This window comes from Physella acuta, unplaced genomic scaffold (assembly GCF_028476545.2).
Source record: "Physella acuta isolate Inbredline_101_S28 unplaced genomic scaffold, ASM2847654v3 ptg000236l, whole genome shotgun sequence".
NCBI classification, from domain to species: domain Eukaryota; kingdom Metazoa; phylum Mollusca; class Gastropoda; family Physidae; genus Physella; species Physella acuta.
The window spans coordinates 138,203-164,035 of record NW_026731755.1 but is presented as its reverse complement, the minus strand read 5'-3'; the positions used below and the strand labels follow the sequence as shown (position 1 = coordinate 164,035).

General features: G+C 37.0%; 2 protein-coding genes across 2 annotated transcripts; one reads left to right on the top strand and one right to left on the bottom strand.

Moving 5' to 3' along the window:
* The first annotated feature begins 2,465 nt into the window (after positions 1 to 2,465).
* On the top strand, positions 2,466 to 9,008 carry LOC131938182 (zinc finger protein 239-like). Its single transcript, XM_059296096.1, has 3 exons — positions 2,466 to 2,565; positions 5,105 to 5,198; positions 8,056 to 9,008. The coding sequence occupies exons 2-3, from the start codon at positions 5,114 to 5,116 to the stop codon at positions 8,631 to 8,633; spliced, it is 663 nt and encodes a 220-aa protein (XP_059152079.1). The 5' UTR covers positions 2,466 to 2,565; positions 5,105 to 5,113; the 3' UTR covers positions 8,634 to 9,008.
* A 1,482-nt stretch (positions 9,009 to 10,490) lies between these two features.
* LOC131938175 (adhesion G protein-coupled receptor E3-like) lies at positions 10,491 to 14,704 on the bottom strand. Its single transcript, XM_059296088.1, has 5 exons — positions 14,514 to 14,704; positions 12,762 to 13,063; positions 11,448 to 11,670; positions 10,727 to 10,864; positions 10,491 to 10,536 (listed from the first exon to the last, which is right to left on the bottom strand). The coding sequence occupies exons 1-5, from the start codon at positions 14,702 to 14,704 to the stop codon at positions 10,491 to 10,493; spliced, it is 900 nt and encodes a 299-aa protein (XP_059152071.1).
* Positions 14,705 to 25,833: the final 11,129 nt, after the last annotated feature.

Below are 25,833 nucleotides of genomic sequence, written 5' to 3'. Positions count from 1 at the left end.
CAACCTTAACAAGACATAATCTACTTGACGCATAACAGTTGAACACGTAGGCCAGTGCGTGTTATCACTATCTATCACTCGCGCGGCCCTCGTTTTATAAGAGGCGTAGCCAACTTACCCTAAAACCGTGGCGAACTTTCAATTTGGCGCCCATATAGTAGTTTGTAGCAGGCGATAATTTTTTAAGGCCAGTTTTTATATTATTTTTCTATCCTTTTAACAATCTCTGTTAATGGTAAACTAGTTGGATTATAAGTTTGATAGAATAAGGTCATACAAGTAATATGGAATAACGCATTACCAAAAGCATGTATCAGAGGCGTAGGGAAGGGGAGGGGGTGCGGGGTATGGGTGACAATAGGGGGCGCCAAATGGGTTTGAAAAACGAATTGAAAGTTTGAGGGGGGTGGGGTGTTAATTGAAAGTTTGAGGGGGTGCAAATGGAAAGTTTAAAGGCTGTTCCCGAGGGGGGCGCCAAATTGAAAGATTGTCCCCGGGCGCCAGGAAGGGTCGTTATGCCTCTGGCATTCATTAGACACATTGGAGTGTAACAAAGATTACGCCTAAATTTTATCACAGCCGTTACGGACAAACATTTTGTACTAACCTATTAATCATTTTATGGGACGGAGTAGCCTTGCTGTTTAGTGAATTCGATGCACCTAATACTATGCAAGTAAATTAATATCTGCTGCATAGAGCTGTTTAGTGTCTGACTAAATGTGCTAAAGTGGTGAATGTACGGTTAGGAAATAGCCTATAAACGATATATTTATCTACTCGATACTTGCGAGGCTAAGACAGAGGGGTGGGATGGGGGTCGCCTTGGGAAAAAACTTGAAAGAGACAACAAAGCGCCGTTACGCAAACATAGCCAATTATAAAACTTACTCAGGGGAGATTATTCTAAGTATACGCCCTAAAAGTTTACTAGACATTTCTTTTAAGAGCAAAAACAAATAAACGTATATAAAACCAAAGTTTCTAGTATTGTATTATTTTTTAATTATTTGTACAATACAGAATAGTACAGGATAGTACAGGTTAGAAGTTTTACAAATATCTCAAACACATATTAAAATTGAAAAATGTACAATGGATTTCGGCCCTTTAACCAACGCCGCAAAGAAGTACCGCACATCACGAAAGCCCACTACATATCTAGCGCCTTCTCGAGCTATGGACTTTGTTTTAGATAACGGGGCAGGTAAGGATAACTCTTTATCTTTCAACGATGAAAACTTTAGCCTAAAAATAAACAACACTATTATTAAGTTACTTTTCAGCATCCTTATCATCAACGTGATACAGTTTCAGAGGAATACATTTTTTTTTCTAGAAAATGTTATCAATGTAAACACAACCCACATTCTCTCATACTGTGAACTCTGTTTACGTAAGCAAATTAGTTCACGTGACATACACTTAAGTGAAGAAATCATGTGATTTTTTTTTTTTTTGCACAGATTTTAAGTATTGACATGCTTAAGTAGCATGCATTTCAGTTCTGCATTTCCTTATCGAAACTCTTTTTTCAAGATGTTAAATATGCGAAGCTAATTTTTTATTAACCATATTTATTTGTATACAATTATTTAAAAAATAGGGTTATGACTAGGAAAAAAAAGGGAGTGTTTAAGTTTTATTTGAGAGTATCTCAATACCTTATAATAAAAACTCAAGTTGTGCCGACCGCACCGGGTGACACCATTTAGGGAGTTAGGGTTAACAATAATGCTACATCTACCTGTATTAATAACATAATATAGATAAACCTCTTTACATTGTGCACCCTTTAAATCTATTATCCGGGAGAAAGGGGGGGGGGGTGATACTTACTGCAAAATTTACACAGGAGACAAAGTTTTATAGAATATTTTCAATCGATGATAGGGCAGAGGAGCAGCGACGGGGGTTGGTGAGTACAAATATCCCCGTCCGCCGACCCTAGGGGCGCCAACATGGGTTGATAAAAAATTAAAAGCTCATTTTAGCTGCAGTTTTGAATTATATATATAAAATATATGGGGTATGGGGGGGGGGGGCCAAATTGAAAGTTTGTCCCAGGGTGCCGCGAGGGGTCGCTACGCCTCTATGACAGGGGTTAGGTGATACGCCACATCTAATAATTTACTATGAAAACTTTGCTTTTTCCACTTGAATTAATACGCGGATTAAAATAATATGTGCTCAAACTCACGACATTGGCAATATAGGGGGGGGGGGGACGGGGTTGAAACCATGAGGCTCCGCACAGGGTGACATCCCCCTATCGACGCCACTGGTAGATTAACATCCTATGATTCTGTTACTTTTCTGTTTCATTTTCCATGTTTACACCAGGGCTAGTGTATTTTATTTTATTAAGGAAGGGAGACTATGAAGGAACTATTATAAAAACGAAAATTTCCGGTTACTGTTCTTTAAAACAAGATGGCGCCCATGTCAACATATCTGTAGAAATTTGTAGAGTTGAATGTTAGTTGTTAGCATTTAATTAATTTTAAAAGTAATTTTATCTTACGTTATTCATTCACCTAAATTAAAGCAAGTTAACTTGAAATTGTAAGTAGAGAGAATCTACTTAATTCCGCTATACATTTAAACATTTTTTAAAAAATCATGGGCATTCCATTCATTATCTTGCCATGCATGCATGTAGATTGTAGATTGTAGTAGACTAGTAGTAGAGGAACGGCAAAAAATCGGGTAATCTATCGTTTTGGGTACGTAAAATCGCCCGCGGCTATTAATGTACGAAAACATTACCTCATTGTCAAGGCTTTAATAGAAGTATATTGTCATATAAACCTAAATCAATTGCTGCTAAATATATCGATATAATTTATTATATAGTATATGACTATATAGGCCTAGGCCTATAGGCCAGAAATTAACTTTAATCAGCAGTGTCTGAGAGCAAGATTTACTATATATTAGTATATAGATATAGGGCCTAAACAGCAGCCATTTTTAAAATAGAGGGGCTTCCCCCTGAATCTCGCGCTATAAGCTTATAAAAATAAAACTTAAACAAGATGGCTGCTATAGTAAATGAGTATGGTTGCATCTGTTGGAAACATCACTAGTCTTCATTTATTACTGAAAAGCTGTAATTCAATTGTTTAAAAACAGGTACATAAATTACACAAGGAAACATGTTTGTATTTTAATAAACATAAATCCTCCTCAAAATGTGAAATAATTATTAAAATTTAAGGAGTCACCTGTTTTTCACATTACAAGTCGCGGGCGATTTTACGTACCTTAAACGATAGATTACCAAAAATCGTCCCCGCAAATCATAAATGCCAAAAATGGCATTAATTTTTTTCTAGTTTTAAATATCATCTTGAATATGTATTAAATTGTGGTAAAACTCCATTTTAGCGTATTTTATTTGCCGCTTCATGTTCACCTCCAGTTGAGCGTATTTTATTTTAAACACAACCAAAACACACAAAAATATCAGGGATTACCACATTCACATTTTTTTATTTGGTTGTTTAATGAAATTACACCAGACAATTACAATTGACAAAATATTCTGATCAGAAATACCAGATATCAATGTTGATCCAGGTTTATTTGACGTCATTTCCGAAAACATAATTCAGAGTAAATGTGGCATGTTTAACAGTTATTACACAAAACACAATCCATTCGGATTACACTCTGGGACTGTCACTAAAAATGATAGTTATCCATAATATCGTTGATGAGCAACTGTGCAGTGACGATTTGTTTGCAAGAACGCTACTTTACTCGAAAGTGCCAAATTACTACCCTTGCATCAGCAAAAGTTTTAACAAATACTGGTTAACTCCACATGTAATGAACTATTGAAAATCATAGTCGTCAATCAGAATAATCGGATTATGTTAGGTAAAGATGACTTTTTTTTACCTTAACATTTTAAAATCAGGAGTTCTTTGTTAAATCAATTTATATTTTATAATTAGCAGTCAGGGTTTTTAAACTTGAACAATTTTCCATTTAACTAAATAATAAGGAATATTTTAAAAATGGTTAGATCTTGGGGATATTGAGGATAAAAATCACTAAATATTTGAAAATAAAGTCAAATATTTACTATATTCTAATAAACTTTAGCTCAATTCTATCTGTGATGTATATCATGAAGTGTTAAACATCACTTGTATTCATATAATGGGGAGGAGGGTCTTGCAGTGATAAGTATGGTATTTTAGCTTAAAAATACTGTTTGTTGTTATTTTAGCAGTAGTAATTTACTATGTTGACAGATAAGATTTGGTTACATTAACTGGTATAGAACAGTATTCTGACATTTTCAGGTGTACTATGGTGACAGCTAAGATTTGATTACATTAACTAGTATAGAACAGTATTCTGACATTTTCAGGTGTACTATGGTGACAGCTAAGATTTGGTTACATTAACTAGTATAGAACAGTATTCTGACATTTTCAGGTGTACTATGGTGACAGCTAAGATTTGATTACATTAACTAGTATAGAACAGTATTCTGACATTTTCAGGTGTACTATGGTGACAGCTAAGATTTGGTTACATTAACTAGTATAGAACAGTATTCTGACATTTTCAGGTGTACTATGGTGACAGCTAAGATTTGGTTACATTAACTAGTATAGAATAGTATTCTGACATTTTCAGGTGTACTATGGTGACAGCTAAGATTTGGTTACATTAACTAGTATAGAACAGTATTCTGACATTTTCAGGTGTACTATGGTGACAGCTAAGATTTGGTTACATTAACTAGTATAGAACAGTATTCTGACATTTTCAGGTGTACTATGGTGACAGCTAAGATTTGGTTACATTAACTAGTATAGAACAGTATTCTGACATTTTCAGGTGTACTATGATGACCCCATACTAGTCTACTAACCCGCCAATAGTGGAATAAGTCCGCTAAGTTAGAAAAAAAATTACTATTTCACCACACCGTTCTGCTTTTGTCAAACTTTGTTCCGCTAAATTTGGTTTTAAATTTTTGAAAAATCTTAATTAAAAATGAGATTATTTCCCTAGTCATAAGTTTCCATTTCCTTGTCCTTTAACATGTTGAAAATGTGAACAGTGTTGTGACACTTTTCAGGTGACAGCTATGCCAGAGACCTGGGTGTTGATTGAGGTACAGAGTGTTGATGTAAGCAAGAGCAGTTTAACAAACATGGAGAACAATGAAGGAGGTAAATATATTGACTCAGTTTAAGTGTTGTAAAAAAGAAGAGTTTGGATTGAAAATGACAGGTAAATAGATTTACCCTGTTCTTTATACTGGGCGAATTCATCCACTACAAACTTCTAATCTCTGTCAATATTTAGTCTTCACTGTGTCCCCTATCTGTTAATCATCACTGTGTCCACTCTATCAGTTAGTCATCACTGTGTCCACTCTATCAGTTAGTCATCACTGTGTCCACTCTATCAGTTAGTCACCACTGTGTCCACTTTATCAGTTAGTCATCACTGTGTCCACTCTATCAGTTAGTCATCACTGTGTCCACTCTATCAGTTAGTCATCACTGTGTCCACTGCATCAGTTAGTCATCACTGTGTCCATTCCATCAGTTAGTCATCACTGTGTCCACTCTATCAGTTAGTCATCACTGTGTCCACTCTATCAGTTAGTCACCACTGTGTCCACTCTATCAGTTAGTCATCACTGTGTCCACTCTATCAGTTAGTCATCACTGTGTCCACTCTATCAGTTAGTCACCACTGTGTCCACTCTATCAGTTAGTCATCACTGTGTCCACTGCATCAGTTAGTCATCACTGTGTCCACTACATCAGTTAGTCATCACTGTGTCCACTCTATCAGTTAGTCATCACTGTGTCCACTTTATCAGTTAGTCATCACTGTGTCCACTCTATCAGTTAGTCATCACTGTGTCTACTCTATCAGTTAGTCATCACTGTGTCCACTCTATCAGTTAGTCATCACTGTGTCCTTTATCAGTTAGTCACCACTGTGTCCACTGCATCAGTTAGTCATCACTGTGTCCACTCTATCAGTTAGTCATCACTGTGTCCTTTATCAGTTAGTCACCACTGTGTCCACTGCATCAGTTAGTCATCACTGTGTCCACTCTATCAGTTAGTCATCACTGTGTCCACTCTATCAGTTAGTCACCACTGTGTCCACTCTACCAGTTAGTCATCACTGTGTCCACTATCAGTTAGTCATCACTGTGTCCACTCTATCAGTTAGTCATCACTGTGTCCACTCTATCAGTTAGTCATCACTGTGTCCACTCTATCAGTTAGTCATCACTGTGTCCACTCTATCAGTTAGTCATCACTGTGTCCACTCTATCAGTTAGTCATCACTGTGTCCACTCTATCAGTTAGTCATCACTGTGTCCACTTTATCAGTTAGTCATCACTGTGTCCACTCTATCAGTTAGTCATCACTGTGTCCACTCTATCAGTTAGTCACCACTGTGTCCACTCTACCAGTTAGTCATCACTGTGTCCACTATCAGTTAGTCATCACTGTGTCCACTCTATCAGTTAGTCATCACTGTGTCCACTCTATCAGTTAGTCATCACTGTGTCCACTCTATCAGTTAGTCATCACTGTGTCCACTCTATCAGTTAGTCATCACTGTGTCCACTCTATCAGTTAGTCACTACTTTGTCCACTCTATCAGTTAGTCATCACTGTGTCCACTCTATCACTTAGTCATCACTGTGTCCACTCCACTCTATCAGTTAGTCATCACTGTGTCCACTCTATCAGTTAGTCATCACTGTGTCCACTCTATCAGTTAGTCATCACTGTGTCCACTCTATCAGTTAGTCATCACTGTGTCCACTCTATCAGTTAGTCATCACTGTGTCCACTTTATCAGTTAGTCATCACTGTGTCCACTCTATCAGTTAGTCATCACTGTGTCCACTCTATCAGTTAGTCACCACTGTGTCCACTCTACCAGTTAGTCATCACTGTGTCCACTATCAGTTAGTCATCACTGTGTCCACTCTATCAGTTAGTCATCACTGTGTCCACTCTATCAGTTAGTCATCACTGTGTCCACTCTATCAGTTAGTCATCACTGTGTCCACTCTATCAGTTAGTCATCACTGTGTCCACTCTATCAGTTAGTCACTACTTTGTCCACTCTATCAGTTAGTCATCACTGTGTCCACTCTATCACTTAGTCATCACTGTGTCCACTCCACTCTATCAGTTAGTCATCACTGTGTCCACTCTATCAGTTAGTCATCACTGTGTCCACTCTATCAGTTAGTCATCACTGTGTCCACTCTATCAGTTAGTCATCACTGTGTCCACTCTATCAGTTAGTCATCACTGTGTCCACTCTATCAGTTAGTCATCACTGTGTCCACTCTATCAGTTAGTCATCACTGTGTCCACTCTATCAGTTAGTCACTACTTTGTCCACTCTATCAGTTAGTCATCACTGTGTCCACTCTATCAGTTAGTCATCACTGTGTCCACTCTATCAGTTAGTCACTACTTTGTCCACTCTATCAGTTAGTCATCACTGTGTCCACTATATCACTTAGTCATCACTGTGTCCACTCCACTCTATCAGTTAGTCATCACTGTGTCCACTCTATCAGTTAGTCATCACTGTGTCCACTCTATGTTAGTCATCACTGTGTCCACTCTATCAGTTAGTCATCACTGTGTCCACTTTATCAGTTAGTCACCACTGTGTCCACTCTATCAGTTAGTCATCACTGTGTCAACTCTATTAGTTAGTCATCACTGTGTCCATGATATTAGTTAGTCTTCTTATTATCAGTGTCTAGATTTTGTCTCCTAAAGCCTTATCTCTTACACACCATGATTTATGTTCTTGTACTTGTTGTCATATTTATGTAGAAACTTTATCAAACATAATAAACTCAACAAAAAGTAACAGAGATTATAATATTGGTATTAATTTATTATTAATATTAATTAATTGGTATTAATTAATGAATAAAATTAATTAATAAAAATTATTTATGTATCTCTGTATTAGATAATGTAACAATGCTGTTGTTCAAAGTTGTCATTTCAAATTTACAGATACCTATCAGTGTCAGCATTGCAGAGTGGCGTTTACAAAACTTGCCTATTTGAATAAACATTTGAGGTACCGACATGGTGGCGGTGGAATTACCAACGGGGCTCCGGATCTGATTGGTGACGCCGGTGAACTTTCTTCCCAGTCAAATAACTTTCCCCAACACCGGATCATGTGTATGGCAGAAACACCTTACACGTGTGACGTGTGTGGTAAATGTTTCACGCAGCTTCGGGATTTCCAGACACACCTTAGAATTTTCACTGAAGAGAAGCATTACTATTGTGTACAGTGTGGTGAATGTTTTCAACAGTATCATGCTGTACAGAATCATTTTAGATGGCATACAGAAGAAAACCATTACAATTGTGGTAAATGTTGCAAACAGTCTACACGTAAGCCACCATTGTTTTCTAAACACCCAGTGCACCCTATCATAGCAGAGACACGGGGGAATTGTAAATTATGCTATTTAACTGATAAAACGATTAGAAGAACATTTGTGAAGTGTAGTGTGTGTGATAATTTTTTATGTTTTGTGAAAGGCAGAAATTGTTTGGCAAAATATCATGTACTTTAACATAATTGAACTATTGAGGTACAAAAATTTATCGGTTTAATTTTAATAGAAAACAGTGCAGTCATTTTAAGATGTGTAAAAATATCTATTTCCTGATTTATTTTAATATTTAGAAATATTTAAAATGTTTATGTTTATATGTAAATGGATATAAAGTATTAAATTCTATCATTTGTTTTTTATTAATAACTTTTGGATATAAGTTTTTTTTTAACTATCTCTCTGTTTTTATGATATAAAATCAACACTAACAGCTATAACCTAAATCCCTAATCTAATATCAAACATGATACAATTACCAAGAAATTGATGGATGATGTATTAGTCACCTATTGTTCTTGCTTGACGTATAGTCAAAAGCATGCTCTCTGCTGCTGAAAACATCACCAAAAACCCTCTGTTGAGATTTAACTTTGACTTTGTGTAATAATATTGTCAAAATTAACATTCTTTATCTGTTGGCATTAAATGTTTTAAACATCAAGTTTTTCTTCGGTACTTTTTTAAAATTGACCTAACCTTGTGGTACTCTGTACTAATTACAATCAAATTGATGAGGCTTGGAGGTTGGCATGGTCGGATTGTTTACGTTCAAAGTTCAAACACCCACCTCCTCTCCTTGAATGCTGGGGACAGTCACTCATCTAGGAGAGACAACTCCAAAATCAAACAACTCCTGTCTTGTAGTTTGTTCTTGCTTGGACACATGCTATTTTTCATTTATATTAGGTAACAAAACAGGTTTTGATTCATTTTAACAAGATCATTTTTTATTTAAACTTTAAAAAAAAAACTGTACTTTACTAGGCAATGCTGGGTCTTGTTTGTATAAACATTACCAGAAGAGTGGGTGCTGTAAAAACACACAAAAATAATTTGGGATCTGATTAAATAATAGCCTATCAAAGTTACTTCTTACAAATGTAATACATTACTGTAACACTGGGTTGGCTTATGTCAAAGAACTGTAACCAAGTATTGTTGTCTTGGATTGCTTTGAATTTTTGTGACTGTTTAGTATGTGCTTTTGTTTGAGGGCTGAAATAACACACAGCAAAGTTACCTGGATGGTGTGGTCTGATTCTACACTATACCTGGTCACCTGTTGGGCATTCTGTACATTGTCTAGGAAAATTAAGAAACAGGAGGTAGAACATTTAGGAACGCCATATGGGACGGTGTGGCCTAGCGATGGAGCGCTAGACTGCTACTGGATAGTTTCGAGTTCGAATCCAGGTTCAAGTTAATGGAACGTCCCTGAGTCCACCCAAATCTGATGGATACCCAACTCACGTTAGGGAAAGTAAAGGCGGTTGGGCATAGTGCTGACCACATTTATATGCGGATGTCAAGAAACATAATTTCCACTTCATCTGTCTATGGATCGTTAGGTCTAAAGATGAATTTTTACTTTTATAGAAAGCCATATTCTGTCTTTGCAGAGGTCACTATAATTAACTATTGAGCTCTACTGCACCTTCCCCCATGAACTAAGGTTTCTTCCAAGCATCTAAAGAAGTGTATTTTATTTTATTTTTTTAATGCAGAAATAAATGACAACTTATTATTAAACAAGACGTCAATATTCAGAAATATAGAATAAATATAGAATCTTCTGCTTGTACTTGTATTCCTGATGGCAAATCAGCTGGTAGTGATGTGACGACTTGATTGTCCTAGCAGCCCCCAGACCTATACTGGCGAGATTCTAGTCACAATAATTCTGTCAGGCTTAGCCATGCCGAACAGGCCAGAGTAGGGGCTTTGCAGTGTTCCAGGTCGTAGGATGTGTAAGAAACTTGTAAGGTAAAAAAAAGGCATGTCTTGGGAGACGGCAAAACACACACTGGTGACCTCTTAAAGTGGACGAATATGGGTGAGCTCCAACATTGAGTAAGGAGCACTGGCAGCACAAGGTGACACCAAATTTTAAAATTTACTCTCACGACGCTTTTTTCCGGTTAAAATAAAGAATTAATAGGACAGGGGTGACACCACACCAAAAAGTTTTAGTTTTTTGTGGGGAGGGGGTGAAACCCGACCTAGTGACGTCACTGTTAAAGAGGATTAAGTAATAACAAACTTCAGCCTACGTAGCCTCTGCGGACATTGTATTGGGCACACGATGACCATAGACAAACATGACGATCAAATCGAGAACTCTTTTGTTGCACGTGTAGGAGAGGAAGATAAACACTCCCTGTAGGCCATTAATGACGATTGAAATAAACCTAAAAAAAATTACGTTGTTGAAAGTATTGAGTATTTGCAAAATAAAATCAAGTTATCAAAATTATATTAAGATTTTAAATTCTATTTAAATTTACAAAGTTATAAATATATATAAATTTAACGTTTTTGGACCTTTAGTCTTAATACAATTACATAAGTTCACAATGTGACTAGAAACGGTAGTTTTTCTAAAAAATTATTTAAATAATGTACTAATATTTTTAAGATCTACCCAGTGGCGTAGCTACCGTAAAGCTAGCGTAAGCAAGGCATAGGGGCCCAAGGCAAATAGGTGGCCCTTTCCTTTTTCGAAAGCCTGGGGGGGGGGGTGCAGATCGAAAGTTTTGAGGGGGAGGTGCAAATCGAAAGTCTGAGGGGGGGGGGGGGCAAATCGAAAGTCTGATGGGGGTGCAAATCGAAAGTTTGAGAGGGGGGTGCAAATCGAAAGTTTGAGAGCGTTGGGGGGGGGTGCAAATCGAAAGTTTGTCCCCGGTCGCCGGGACAGGTCGCTACGCCTCTGAGGGGCCCACTAACACTTTTTGCATAGGGTCCCAAAAATCCTAGCTACGCCACTGGATCTACCTTAAGGCAGTGACATCCAAAGCCTCAGCTACAACGGCCAAAGTCCAAAAGGCGCCTGTAATGGTCGAGAGTTTAGCGTAGATGAACACGTCTTTGACGAGGTCGCTGCTGGAGTACATGGCAGATTGCATGCGGCGTGTCTTGTGGATGATGCAGACGGTGGTCAGGAAAAACGACAGGTTGCAGGTGATGATCACGGCTAAAGGTCCCACGAGAGAGAGCCCTGTGGAGATTGGAGTTAGACCTAGGAGTCGTTTTTGTCGATATGTATGCGTTTTCATTTTAAACAGCTTTGTTTGACAAGATTAAAAGTGATGAAATATATAGCTCAACAGTCTTAATAGAAAATTGGATGATTATGCATTGGAAATCAAAGTACAAAGCCTGTGCCTTAATTTGAGAAGAGTCATATTATGGCCAAGAATCAGAATCCCCTCTCCACACAGCTGATGGACCCAAGGGACAAGACGTTACTTATACAGCTTGGAATCAGCAGTGTCAAATAAGCTGCCGAAAGGAAACCAAAGTTGGTTATCCTATCGTCTAAGGGGTTTTACTCCTGTTTGATTTCGGAGTTTTCTCTCCTAGATTGGGTTTCTGTCCTCAGTTGCAAACCTCATCTGCTAAGGGATTTGAAGTACGCGACTAATACAATCGAGATGCATGCAGCACACAACCACCACCACATCACCAGCAGACTGTGTTCCTTTCGTATATTATTATACTACGGTGGACATTCACAACATTCGCGCGGGGGGGGGGGGGGGGGAAGGGCGAGAACAGAAACAGATTAATCTATACAAATTATATTTTTTTCTATTTTGTCCGGGGGGGGGGACATGTGACGTGCTCCAAGGGCAGCTGTTTGAAAGAAACTCAGCGGCCAACAGAGTCCATTGTATTTGTAAATGTCTTTAACGTGTGAGGTAACTAACACTATCTGTTTAATTACTGACTAGCCATCGGTACCCGTTTCACGTGAAGTATAGACCTATATATTTTAAAATGTTGTACTTGATTAAGAAAAAAAAATAAAAAATAGTTATTGGTCAAAACGCAATGTGCTTTACTACACGCTGAACGACATTAGTGACAAAGCAAAGAAATAACTAATTAGCTAAAAATCCGACACATTTAACATAACACAGGCACACACTGATTGAGTGACTTAAAAGATTCCGTAAAAAACTCGACTATTCGAGGGGGGGGGGGGGACCGGAAGACTTTCTTCGGGCTCCGCCCCTCCCCCCTCCTTTCCCCGAAGAGATGCCTGAAAGAAACACTGAACTAGAGCATGAAACCAAATCAGTTTACCAACGAGAAACGTGTTATCCATGTAGCAGCTAGTCTCCCCATAACCTGTCTTGGTGCCGTCGTACACAACCAGGTGAGTCGCCACCACGGCCACACACACCACAGTGGGGACAGCGAGGGAGAGACCAACGGTCTTCATCAGCTCCACGTTCTGCTCCCGTGGGGTGCCGGGGAGGACGGGAGTCCTGGCCGTGAACACTTTGAACATGTGATGGCTGCAGACCAAAGTCCATGAGAACATCCAGAGCCAGAGGAAATGGGTTGTAATGCCGATAGTTGTACACAGGATGCCAGGTGCTGTGCTAAAGAAGTATTTTAAAATTGTGAGTTAATTCAGAGCAGGCGTTAAGTTCCTTCTATTATACGTGCACGACACATCGGAAATTAGAAAAATTGCTTATTAGTATTAGGAATATATATATATATATATATATATATATATATATATATATATATATATATATATATAGATAGATAGATAGATAGATAGATAGATAGATAGATAGATAGATAGATAGATAGATAGATATAAATATATATATATATATATATATATATATATATATATATATATATATATATATATATATATATATATATATATATATATATACATATATATATATATACATATATATATATATATGTATATATATATATATATATATATATATATATATATATATATATATATATATATATATATATATATATATATATATATATATATATATATATACATATTCCAAAATAAAATTAAAATGAAGATATTATCTTATAAAAATGATAAAAACATAAACTAAGCCTCTATGTTTAAAAACAATAGTCGCCATTGAAATTGGAATTCCACTGTTGTCGACATTGATCATCATCATTTTTAGGTACTCAACATAGTTTGGTGGACTCAGGGACATTCTACTGACTTGAACCCGGATTCGAACTCGAGATCTCCGGGTTAGTAGTATAGCTTTTAGCAGTGTCGCAGTTTAGCTCTCTACCGCTAGGCCACGCCGTTGCACTCGATTTCATTTTACTTATAGAAAAATTCACAAGATTTGAATAATTTTTGCCTATTCATAAGACTTGGTACAATTTTAATTTTTTTTTTTAATATTCGAAATTGGTCTGTTAAAGTATAATAATATGTTTAAATTTTAATCCATGAGGCACGTTTAGACGATTCTTCGCCTTCTTTAAACGACTTGGATAAAGAATTAAGACTTCTTACTAAATGTGTTGCGTCTAAATGCAGTTTAAGTCTATTTGAAATAACAAAACATTTAGTATATAATACACATTGGCGTATGCGTGGTTTGTTCATGAAAATGTGGTAAAAAATAGTTATAAATTATTATATAAATTTATCACTGGGCTTTCTTGTCTTCTTCTTCGTTCTTAATTTTAGTGCTGGAAGAGATTTTCTCAAACACAATCAAGTAATAGTGCCAACTTCTTATGCGACATATAGGCTGTTGACTCCGATTTCAGCCTGCTTTTCTGTTGGGTCTTGCTCCCATTTCCTTTGTCCAATCAAGAACAAACTACAAAGCAGCAGTTGTTTGATTTTGGAGTTGTCTCTCCTAGAAGAGTGGCTGTCCCCAGCTATCGAGCCTAACCTGCCGGGGGTTTGAACTCGGGACTTTTCGGTTTAGCAACCATGAACTTTACCGACCCGACCACATCGTTGGGTTTCTAGTCCGAGAAAGTCACCCCTGTAGTAATAATCTAAGACCAGATGGTAAAACAGCTTACGTGTGCGAACTGACAATGAGCGAAGCCTGAGCCAGCATAAGACTCAACGAGAGCACTACGTTGTTTTTCCCTGCCCTCGTGCGTAAAACCGGAAACACGGTGTAGGCGGTGACGGTTAGCAGCAGACAAACCATGGAGCATCCCAGACAGGACATAGTCACAGCGTACTCGGCCACTTCCGTTAAAGACATTTTATTCAGTCGTGAGGCGAGGCGTCTATGCTTCGTTAAACGGTCTAAAAAATCGCGGCAGATATTAAGAAAGCCGTCTGTGTCTATTTCTAGTTGTCTCAAATCCCGCGGATCAAGTATTGTTAATGTAATTGTCTTGAAGTATATTTTAACGATAAAAGTTGGAGGTATTGTAGTTTCGTTAAGAGTCATGCTGTATTGCGACATGTTTAAGCTTACGAAAGGGCAATACAAACAATTTGAAATTTTAAGTTCTTGGTCCTTTTTTCTAAGAACCGCTAAAGGTTTGCCTAGTAAAGTAAATAATGAGTTGCTCATTTCTTTTTCTATTTCAACTGACGAGCAGCTGAACGCGTTTGAATGTTTATATTTATCGCAAAAATATTCATCAAAATCTCTCGTTAGAACAGGAAAACTTGAATAAACGAGACTCCCAAAATATGTTTGAATTTCTAGAAAGGTTAACGAGTGAGTGATATTCAATTCGAATTGGTCTCTGTCAAGGAACTCGTTGGATTTAATAGTTCCTGTGATGTAGAATACAGGTGCAATAGAGTTAAACGTTATAGATGTGTTGGCTTTGGGTATTATGGTGTCTATAAATAGAAAGTAGGATGCACACGTTTCATTGAGTATACCAGCAAGCTGAAATTTAAAATAATAAATGCATAAATATAAATATAAATATATATATATATATATATATATATATATATATATATATATATATATATATACCTATACATATATATATATAAATATATATAAATATAAATATATATATATATATATATATATATATATATATATATATATATATATATATATATATATATATATATATATATATATATATATATATATATATATACCTATACATATATATATATATATATATATATATATATATATATATATATATATATATATATATATATATATAGGCATATATATATATATATATATCCTGCTACATATATATATATAGTATATATAAATATACTACCAATCAGATTATATAATTTGTACGATTGTTTATAGCACATAGCCTAATTACTACCAATACCCTACCTTACTTAGGAATTCCGTTTTTATTAAATGTATGGACGATACATTAACAAAAAGACTGTACAGTTTTTCACTTTCTTTGGTGAGGGTGTACCAGAGTCTAGGATGGTAGTCCAAAAGTTTTATGCCTGGGATCGCTCTGCAGGTTTGGTTGACAGGTTTTTTACCTGGTGCGCATTTTACCTGTAGACACTCACCCTAAAATTAGAGCATTTTAAATATCTGAGTTAACGTTTGTTTTAAAAAATATTTTTATAGGTCTACATTAAAAAAAAAGTTAATATTAGTTGTTTTTAATAATTTGATTCTGACTTTTAAAAATATATTTTTTTATAAAAGATAAAACTGCTAACAAAAATAACTCGGATAGTCTATAAAGATCGCTTGATAATTTTTATTCTAAAATGTTGTATATATATATATATATAGCTCTGGTTTAGAAAAAAAATAATTTAAAAAAAATAGTTTTTACATTGGCTTTGAAATTTATTTTTAAAAAATTAGTCTAAATTTACATAAATAGAACTTAAGAACTTTTTTATCTTCCATAAAAACTGATTTTTAGAAATTATTTAAATTAAATTTTCAAGCCGATTTCCATGTCAAAAATTAAAATAATTAGAAATTTTATTAATCTACTTACCCGCCAACATCACAGCTTGAAACAAAATGGCTTCAAATTTTAATGGAACCAAACACCTTAAACCTGTACTATGTGTAATACATTTTTGCCTACATAACTACATTGTTCTCGAGATACCTAAGTTACTAAAGCCAATGCAAATATAGAGTAAACTACAAGTAACAAATAAAATAAACACATACGCTAGGAGACTGCCACTCGTTAACATTGCACTGTTCGTCTTGTAAATTCTTGCGAATGTTATTAGCTTGATGTTGGAGTCTGCCAAAATTGATAAGAAGCGAGAAAGGGAGGTAAACGCTGCCATTGAATACTACAGATCGACCTGCTGTACAGCCTTGTCTTGATAATCTCCTGTAAACAAAGAAACTGCGATTATTTAATAGACGAATCAATTCTTTTAGAAGCTGTTCTTCTTGCATTTTACTTTTCATGAATCATTGAGACTAGAAGAAACTTCGACTCGAAGTTTCTTTCTAAATATTTCCACTGGCAATGTCAATACAGGCTCTTCCAGTTCATTTAAATATATCCATTACCACACATTTTAAACCTCCCCCTTTTTTCTCTTTACTGTGGATCGAAAGCCTCCGCTGACCTAGTGGTTCTACTTTTAGGTTTAACTCATCAACCCCTATGATTATCATCTGTTCATTATCTCAAGCTTTCAACATTCTGTTTTTGTCACAGTAATTGTTATAAGTATGTCCCAGTACCGTCCTTTGTATACTCAATGTTTACCGTGTAGCTAATGTGAGGCAGTTAACGACAGATAGAGACAAGACAGGACTTGTCGTCTATGCTGTCTATTATAATAAAGTATCAAGGTTAACTCAGAGAACTGTGTTTAAGTAATATAAAACAGGTAGGTCTATACATTAAAAACAAGTTAATAAAAAGTCTAGTGACAATTTAAGCGCAATTTCCTCAATTAATTTTTTGTGACCGAACGAAAGGATATTTTTTTGCGCTAAAAAAAAGACAACTATATTAACCTATATCAACGGAAATAGTTTTATTTTAACGAGTAGGCCTACACGATGCTCAGTTAAAACACCCGTAGATGTTTGCACCCCTTTTCGTTTCTCTCCACGCGAGCAGAGCTAGTCCCCGCCCCCTCGCGAGATCTGCGCGAGTCTGGCCAATGTCATCAAAGGGGGGAAAAAGCCTACACGATGCTCAGTTTTAACAAGTAGTAAATATCATCCTAGGCCTACAAGATGCTCAGTTTAAATAATTAAAAAAAATGTTTGTGACCGAACGAAAGGATATTTTTGAAAGCTTTCTTCGGAAATATTGGTCTAAATTATGGCAGGAATCGATTGGTAAATGTTTCAAGTCGCTAAGTGGTCTGGTTGCCGAGATATGGAGCAAAAACTGCATTTGTTCGAGGTTTTTGGGCTTTTCCTGGAAATCCAGGAAGGAATTCCGGGAATTTTTTTGGCCCACAATCATCCTTGGAACTTGCTTAACATATTTGCTTTTGGAACTAGTCCTCGATATTGTTTCGTTGAGGAGGAGATACGACTTAAAGGCTGCGGACACACATCCACACATCCATCCATCCATCCATCCATCCATCCATCCATCCATCCATCCATCCATCCATCCATCCATCCATCCATCCATCCATCCATCCATCCATCCATCCATCCATCCATCCATCCATCCATCCATCCATCCATCCATCCATCCATCCATCCATCCATCCATCCATCCATCCATCCATCCATCCATCCATCCATCCATCCATCCATCCATCCATCCATCCATCCATCCATCCATCCATCCATCCATCCATCCATCCATCCATCCATCCATCCATCCATCCATCCATCCATCCATCCATCCATCCATCCATCCATCCATCCATCCATCCATCCATCCATCCATCCATCCATCCATCCATCCATCCATCCATCCATCCATCCATCCATCCATCCATCCATCCATCCATCCATCCATCCATCCATCCATCCATCCATCCATCCATCCATCCATCCATCCATCCATCCATCCATCCATCCATCCATCCATCCATCCATCCATCCATCCATCCATCCATCCATCCATCCATCCATCCATCCATCCATCCATCCATCCATCCATCCATCCATCCATCCATCCATCCATCCATCCATCCATCCATCCATCCATCCATCCATCCATCCATCCATCCATCCATCCATCCATCCATCCATCCATCCATCCATCCATCCATCCATCCATCCATCCATCCATCCATCCATCCATCCATCCATCCATCCATCCATCCATCCATCCATCCATCCATCCATCCATCCATCCATCCATCCATCCATCCATCCATCCATCCATCCATCCATCCATCCATCCATCCATCCATCCATCCATCCATCCATCCATCCATCCATCCATCCATCCATCCATCCATCCATCCATCCATCCATCCATCCATCCATCCATCCATCCATCCATCCATCCATCCATCCATCCATCCATCCATCCATCCATCCATCCATCCATCCATCCATCCATCCATCCATCCATCCATCCATCCATCCATCCATCCATCCATCCATCCATCCATCCATCCATCCATCCATCCATCCATCCATCCATCCATCCATCCATCCATCCATCCATCCATCCATCCATCCATCCATCCATCCATCCATCCATCCATCCATCCATCCATCCATCCATCCATCCATCCATCCATCCATCCATCCATCCATCCATCCATCCATCCATCCATCCATCCATCCATCCATCCATCCATCCATCCATCCATCCATCCATCCATCCATCCATCCATCCATCCATCCATCCATCCATCCATCCATCCATCCATCCATCCATCCATCCATCCATCCATCCATCCATCCATCCATCCATCCATCCATCCATCCATCCATCCATCCATCCATCCATCCATCCATCCATCCATCCATCCATCCATCCATCCATCCAGGGCAATAAACACAAATTATATACACATTTCCAATGTATAAGACTGCAAGTAAAACCCAATTCAGTATATTTGAAAAGGGCTACGGAAAATGCCCGAAAATCACTTGGTCGGATCAGTTTTACCCAAAATTTATTTTCCATAATGGACAATTGCCTGAGTAAGACGAAAACCTGAATGGACTAAAGCCATAAATGCCAGAAAGGACGTTTGTCCGAATAAGACCACTATCCTAATAGAAATTCGCTTTAATGCGACAAATGACCGAATGCTCCTACAGCTCATAGTTGGCTACTCCTCTGCGCAAAATAAAGTTCCCTTTCAAGCCTGACGGTTTCTGTGACTTCGGCATTAGAAGGGGTAGTGTAGTCAGCACTATGCTCAGCCGCCTTTACTTTCCCTAACGTGAGTTATGTACCCATCAGAGCTTGGTGTACTCCAGAGTTTCTTCCAGGCATCTCTTCGGGGGGGGGCTTTGCCCCCCCGAAAAATTTTTACCGCCCCCCCGAACGAAATGAAATTTATATAATTTATATAGAAAATATATACTTTTAACAGTGTCCGCCCCCCCGAAGATTTCAAGTGCCCCCCCGGAGAAAAAAGTCTGGAAGAAACACTGGTGTACTCAGGGACTGTGTACTGACTTGAACCCTTATTCGAACTTGAGACTTACGGGATAGCAGTCCAGCTCTCTACCGCTAGGCCACTCAGTCTCATTCACATGGTCTAGGTGTAAATAATTTTTTGTTATGCTTGACAAAAAGAAAACAAAAAGCGTTACCGCTCGTCTTCAGGTAGACACGGCAATGTAAACACCTTGTGTCTGAAGGTGTGTGTCAGGCTACAGCCTAGCTGGAATTCCAAGGACATCTTGACCAGCTCCAGCTGTGTTGTTGCCTTAAAGACGTCGTCAAAACGGATACACTGGACGCTTAGGTATAGAGGCTGGAACTGACGTTGTATAATAATGTTTATACATATTATTTTGCACTACATATTATATATATATATATATATATATATATATATATATATATATATATATATATATATATAGGCAGAGAGAGAGAGGGAGAGAGAGAGAGAGAGAGAGAGAGAGAGAGAGAGAGAGAGAGAGAGATTCCAAGAATAAATTTACTGAAGCACAGTGTTTCTTCCAGACTTTTTTCTCCGGGCGGGGGGGGGGGGGGGGCGTCAATTATTTTCGGGGGTGCGGAATATGTTTTCTATTTAAATTGCATCTCGCTCGCGGGGGGAGGGGGGCGATGGACTTTCTTCAGGTTGGGGGGGGGGGGGGCGGCGGAAGAAACTGCTGAAGCATATCACACAAAAAAAGCTGTGAATATAGATTTTGGGACAGATGGTCAGTAAGACAGGTAGATTTACTCAAACATATCAAGGTCTATGTTAAATGCGAGTAAAGTACTCATTAGAGTTAGATGACTCGTAACCACACCCCTAACGTATACTATTGATCCAACCTAGGCTCTACAACCTTTGAAGAGCGTTGGTCTGTCATTTTACTTTCTTCTCTTCAGACATTTCTGCTTTCTTCTTCTTTATCTAGACTCCGAAATTTCGCAGGTCTCCTCTCCCACTCCACAGTGAAGGTAAATCAAACCCTAAATCAAACCCACAATTCTTACCTCTTGAACCCAGTTGCACTTTGCGCAGTACACATTCCTGTACACCGCCTGCGTTTTATTGTCCACAACCCTCGTCAGCAGCTCGGCCGTCACGTTCTCGGCACTGACGTCACCCTCGCAGGCCTCCCTCACGTCCTCGTCACCATGGTAACCGTCGGGACACGCCCGGATGTAGTAGAACGTGTAGTGGGAGAATACCTCACAGCCCAGCCTCGATCTCTCGGACACTTCCGGGTTCGTCTGTGTCCTCAGCGGGGTCAATAACTCGTTTGAGCTCCTGTTAAGCTTCACGACTTCCTCTTGTGTGAGCATGCGCGCTTCGACCCCGTAAGGAGGTGTGTAGTTGTCTGACACACTTGGGCAGCACAGTCCGTACACACTGCAAGTTTTGTTACAGAAACAGAATGGACAGTCCATCAAACTGCATCTCCAACGAAACAGGTCATTGATGTAAACGACTTCATCTCCTCTACACCTCAGCGGACAGTAGTTCCGATATACCTCATCCCCCGGGATCAACGTACTGTTTAGTGTGAATACTTTTTGCTTCAGCTTCCATTCCTCATACTCTACCTCCATGGGGTCTTCTGGATCAAACCACCTGTAAGCCTTTTCAGGTCTGAATTCTTCGTTATGCAATGTTTCAGAACTTTTATTAAACTCTGTAAATTCTACTGCTTTCAACATTTTGTTAAATGTGGTAAAAATGAATAAAATACACATTTGGCGTATGAGATATTTAGAATTTAAGTTCAGTATCATCATTACTGTTGTTGAGATTCCTTTCACTACTCTGAAATTTCCATCGAAGTCCAATAAAACATTTAAAAAATGGAACGGACTAAAAAAGATCATCTTATATACTTTTTAAAAACTTTAAATTATTTAAGCTAGTTCCCAATGGTAAGTTGATACTTCTTTCCTAAGACGTGTCACATTGTTTAAATCAAATGAGCAAACTGAAAATAAACACTTTTTAAAAAATTTGGTCATCTGGCCTCATTTTGCGACAACGTAAATACAATTTTTGTTCTGCTTTTGTATCTACAAAAAAACAAAAACAACAAAAAAACCAACAACAATAAATTATTAATCAGCATTCTTTTGATCAGTTATCTATGTCAGATGTTACATTTAAAGTCATACAAAATATTATATTTTCTGATAAGCACATTCAGATATTCAAAAAAAAGAAAACGAAGTAAAATATTAATTTAGAGGAACAATACTAACAGATTTCCCGTAGTTTTATAAGTATTGATATCTTAATATAAAAAGATTTTAAAACTTTGGAAACAAATACACATTTAAAAACTAAACTTAAGGTTATTTTGTATAATAATAGACAAAAGAATATTAAGTTTCAATTCTTGGAACATATTTTTACATCTTGTATTTTTAAGTTAGTTATTTCAATCAGAAAACAATATCTATTTATAAACAAATATAAAGGGAATAAGCATTTTTAATTACAGAAAATATTAAATTACTTGTAGTTAATAAAATATTTATAGTGATGCGAGACATGACGATATATGTCGTTGTTTTCTGGTTGTATTTATCATTGTTTTCTTCTTTTACGGTCTCTCCAAGGGTAGGCCGACTGGGTTAAACAAAGACTGACTTTATTGAAAATAAAATCTCAGTGTAGTCACTTACAAAAGCGTACACAGAGCTTTGATGACATCAGTTACTTTGACCTTAGGGACCTTGGTCATAGATGACCACAGTGGGGCTTTTCACCAACTATGTTTTGTCCACAGAGGGGTTAGATCATATAGGCTTACGCCATACTTGCTAAGGATGAAATTAAGAAAGGAAAATAGTCATGAAATTATATTTTAATGTGCAGCATGATGTTATAATATAATTATTCATCATGTATAAATACAAGTCATCATAACCACTCCAGTCATAAGCTGCAGCATATTTTATTGAAAAAAATGTATGCAACCATTTGTAAACGCTTCGAGAATAGATGTTAGTCTTAAAGAAAAAAACAAATGTACTGACATATTTGGATACTAATTCACATATGTCTTTTCGATAAACATAAATGTGATCCTTTTTACTTTCTCGTATATACGAACTATAGAGAAAGTATCGTAATCGTGAAAAAAAATCGACCTCACTGATACGGAAAAACATAATTTTGCAATCTTGTCCGTATGTCTGTGTGTCTGTGTGTAAACACGATTACTTGAGTACCGTTTTAGCTAGGTTGATGAAATTTTATATATTAAGTATTTTATCAAAATCGCAGATCCGTGTCAACTTTAGAGCGATTTCCGATAACCGGAAGTGGTACTTTTTCTACTTTGAATTTTTCTACAGCCTATAACTTGAGTACTATTTCAGATAGATAAATGAAATTGGATATGTAAGTAAAAGATCTAATTCTCTACCTTCTGTCAAATTTTGAGTAATTTCTGTTGACGGGAAGTACTTATTTATGCTATTTCCAATTTCTCAAAAAACGCATGTAAATTTATAAAGTACTAATAATATTGCGTACTATTATGCACATCTTTATTTGGCGTTCACTTGGTGTGCAATTCTTTTTTAACGAGATTATATTCTATTTTAAAAAGTTTGAGTATTTAAAATGGATTAAAAATAATGTCTATATCTCGAGTTGCAACCCCCCGTAGTGTTATATTAGAATATTCGAGAAAGTTTAGGGGAGATCACTCCCGGTTTATTAAACTATGATTTTCGGCATGCTTTTTATAGTGTGCTATGTATTTTCAAGTAGATCTACATTATTTATTTGTAAAAATGCACTTGTCGCATTATTGATATAACTGTTATTTGCTATTTTTTTAGTACATGTTTATATCTAATTAATGGCATCCCAAAGGAAATTTGTCAAATAAAATTGTATTATGTAAATCAAGAATTTAAAATAAATAAAAATAATGTCTAAAATCATTATTATAAAAACAAACTACATCTGGAAAAACCGCGTGAGGCAAAATCCCCGCAGTGGTAAAACACAGATAACCTAAAACATACGCCATTACCGGATTTATATTCCTTTTCAGCACAATTTTTAGCATGCCCACTAATAGTTTATAAAGAAGGGCATAGCTCTCTGAGAAAGGATCAAATGTCTGTACCATATTGTTTAAAGGCTATAAAACTAAACAGGGCGACGTGACCTAGCGGTAGAGTGATAGGAAACCCGATAGGCTCAAGTTCAAATCCGGGTTTCAAATATACCGATCAGTATACGTTTGAAGAATTCTTTACTAGGCCACATAAACGCACACAGTTTTAAATAGAAATTAATAAATGTTTTTTGAAGGTGTGAAGTAGTAGACGATAGTAAAGCTTAGTACATTGTGGTACAGTAGAGTTGACGATGGTAAAGTTAAGAAGATGATAGTACGATAGAGTAGGCGATCGTACAGTTAAGTAGACTTTGGTATAGTTCAGTAGACGATGGTAAATCTAAGTCGACGGTGGTATAACAGAGTGGGCCATGGTAAATCTAAGTAAACGGTGGTGTTACCGGTCAGTTGTAGGTTAGACAGAAATAGGTTAGAATAATCTAGAATTAGGGGAGAGTGTCTGTGTGAGTTGAGTTTATCCTAGAATATTGTTAACCCCGTTGTGTTTATGTCTTGTTATCCCAAGTTCGAATGCGGTATAAAAGCTGGAGTGAATGATTGTCAGGGGTTAGTTGGTAGCGGTTAGGACGAGGGCTACTCTGGAATGTGAATATTTGAGACCGAATAAAATTATCGAACGTAAACCTGAGTCGTTTTTGAGTTGAAACTAACCAGGACGTAAAAGGTGGTGCAGTAGACGATTGTTAAACTAAGTAGACAACGGCTGAGTACGTTGTGTATACTACATTAGAGTAGACGATGGTACAGTAGATGTTTTGTACATAGAGTTACGATGGTAAAGATAAGTAGACGATTGAACAGTCAGTAGAGTAGACGATGGCACATCTGAGAAAATGATTGAACAGTTCAATTACAGTTAGCACTTTTTAAATATTTATTTATGATTCACCATTTCAACACATAAGCTGGATAGGCTGTAAGCTTTATTCATAGATCAACTTGTCTTATTAAACAATCATAAATAGATGTACCCGCTAAAAATCTTGCGTACCTGATTGATTATTCAGGCATGTAAAATATCTATTTAAAGTAGGCCTATCTATCGACTTTAATTTTGGACAAACCAAATGACTCTTTGTATATGTCATACACAAAACACGTTGTCTTTATGAATCAAGGATATAAAATTTTTTTATTAAAAATCCATTAAAGTCGACGATCAATTGCGTTGTAAAATGAACGTATGACCAACGCGGTGTTAAGTATATAAAAAAATTAAATTGATTAAGTGGTAAGAATCCCATTGGCTGTTATTTGCTTAAGATTAACCGAAGCATGAATTGAATCGACCTTTCTGTAATCTGAACGCTTGTTCCTATTACGTTATTGCCATTGATTATGTTATACTTGGTCACGACAAGCCCAAGTACAGAGGAACCTTTGTTAACATTTTGAGTGCTGATGTAAGTGTGGATTTTAATTGCAGATGAATAGACAAAAATTAGTAAGCGAGAATGTACATGTTTTGACACTTTTTTTTTCGGGTAGAAATGGAATATTGTTAGTAAAGAACATTGAAAAAAATGTTATCTAAAAATTCAGCTGTAGATAAATGCAACTTCGATTTGTCTTAGAACGTGCAAAACATTACACTTTAATTCCGAAATACCTTGAGTTTCGTAAGAACATTCATGTGGGTAAATTAGACATGTAGGGGTTGTCTAAAGGCGACTTGGCACTTTATTAGG

What these genes read in the sequence shown, in the direction of transcription:
- LOC131938182 (XM_059296096.1), top strand. Translation starts at nt 5,114, where the DNA reads ATGCCAGAGACCTGGGTGTTGATTGAGGTACAGAGTGTTGATGTAAGC. An exon ending in CATGGAGAACAATGAAGGAG is followed by an intron (nt 5,199 to 8,055) that starts GTAAATATATTG and finishes TCAAATTTACAG; the next exon opens with ATACCTATCAGTGTCAGCAT.
- LOC131938175 (XM_059296088.1), bottom strand. Translation starts at nt 14,704, where the DNA reads ATGTCTTTAACGGAAGTGGCCGAGTACGCTGTGACTATGTCCTGTCTG. An exon ending in CTCATTGTCAGTTCGCACAC is followed by an intron (nt 13,064 to 14,513) that starts GTAAGCTGTTTT and finishes ATACTTCTTTAG; the next exon opens with CACAGCACCTGGCATCCTGT. An exon ending in TTGGATGTCACTGCCTTAAG is followed by an intron (nt 10,865 to 11,447) that starts GTAGATCCAGTG and finishes AATTTTTTTTAG; the next exon opens with GTTTATTTCAATCGTCATTA.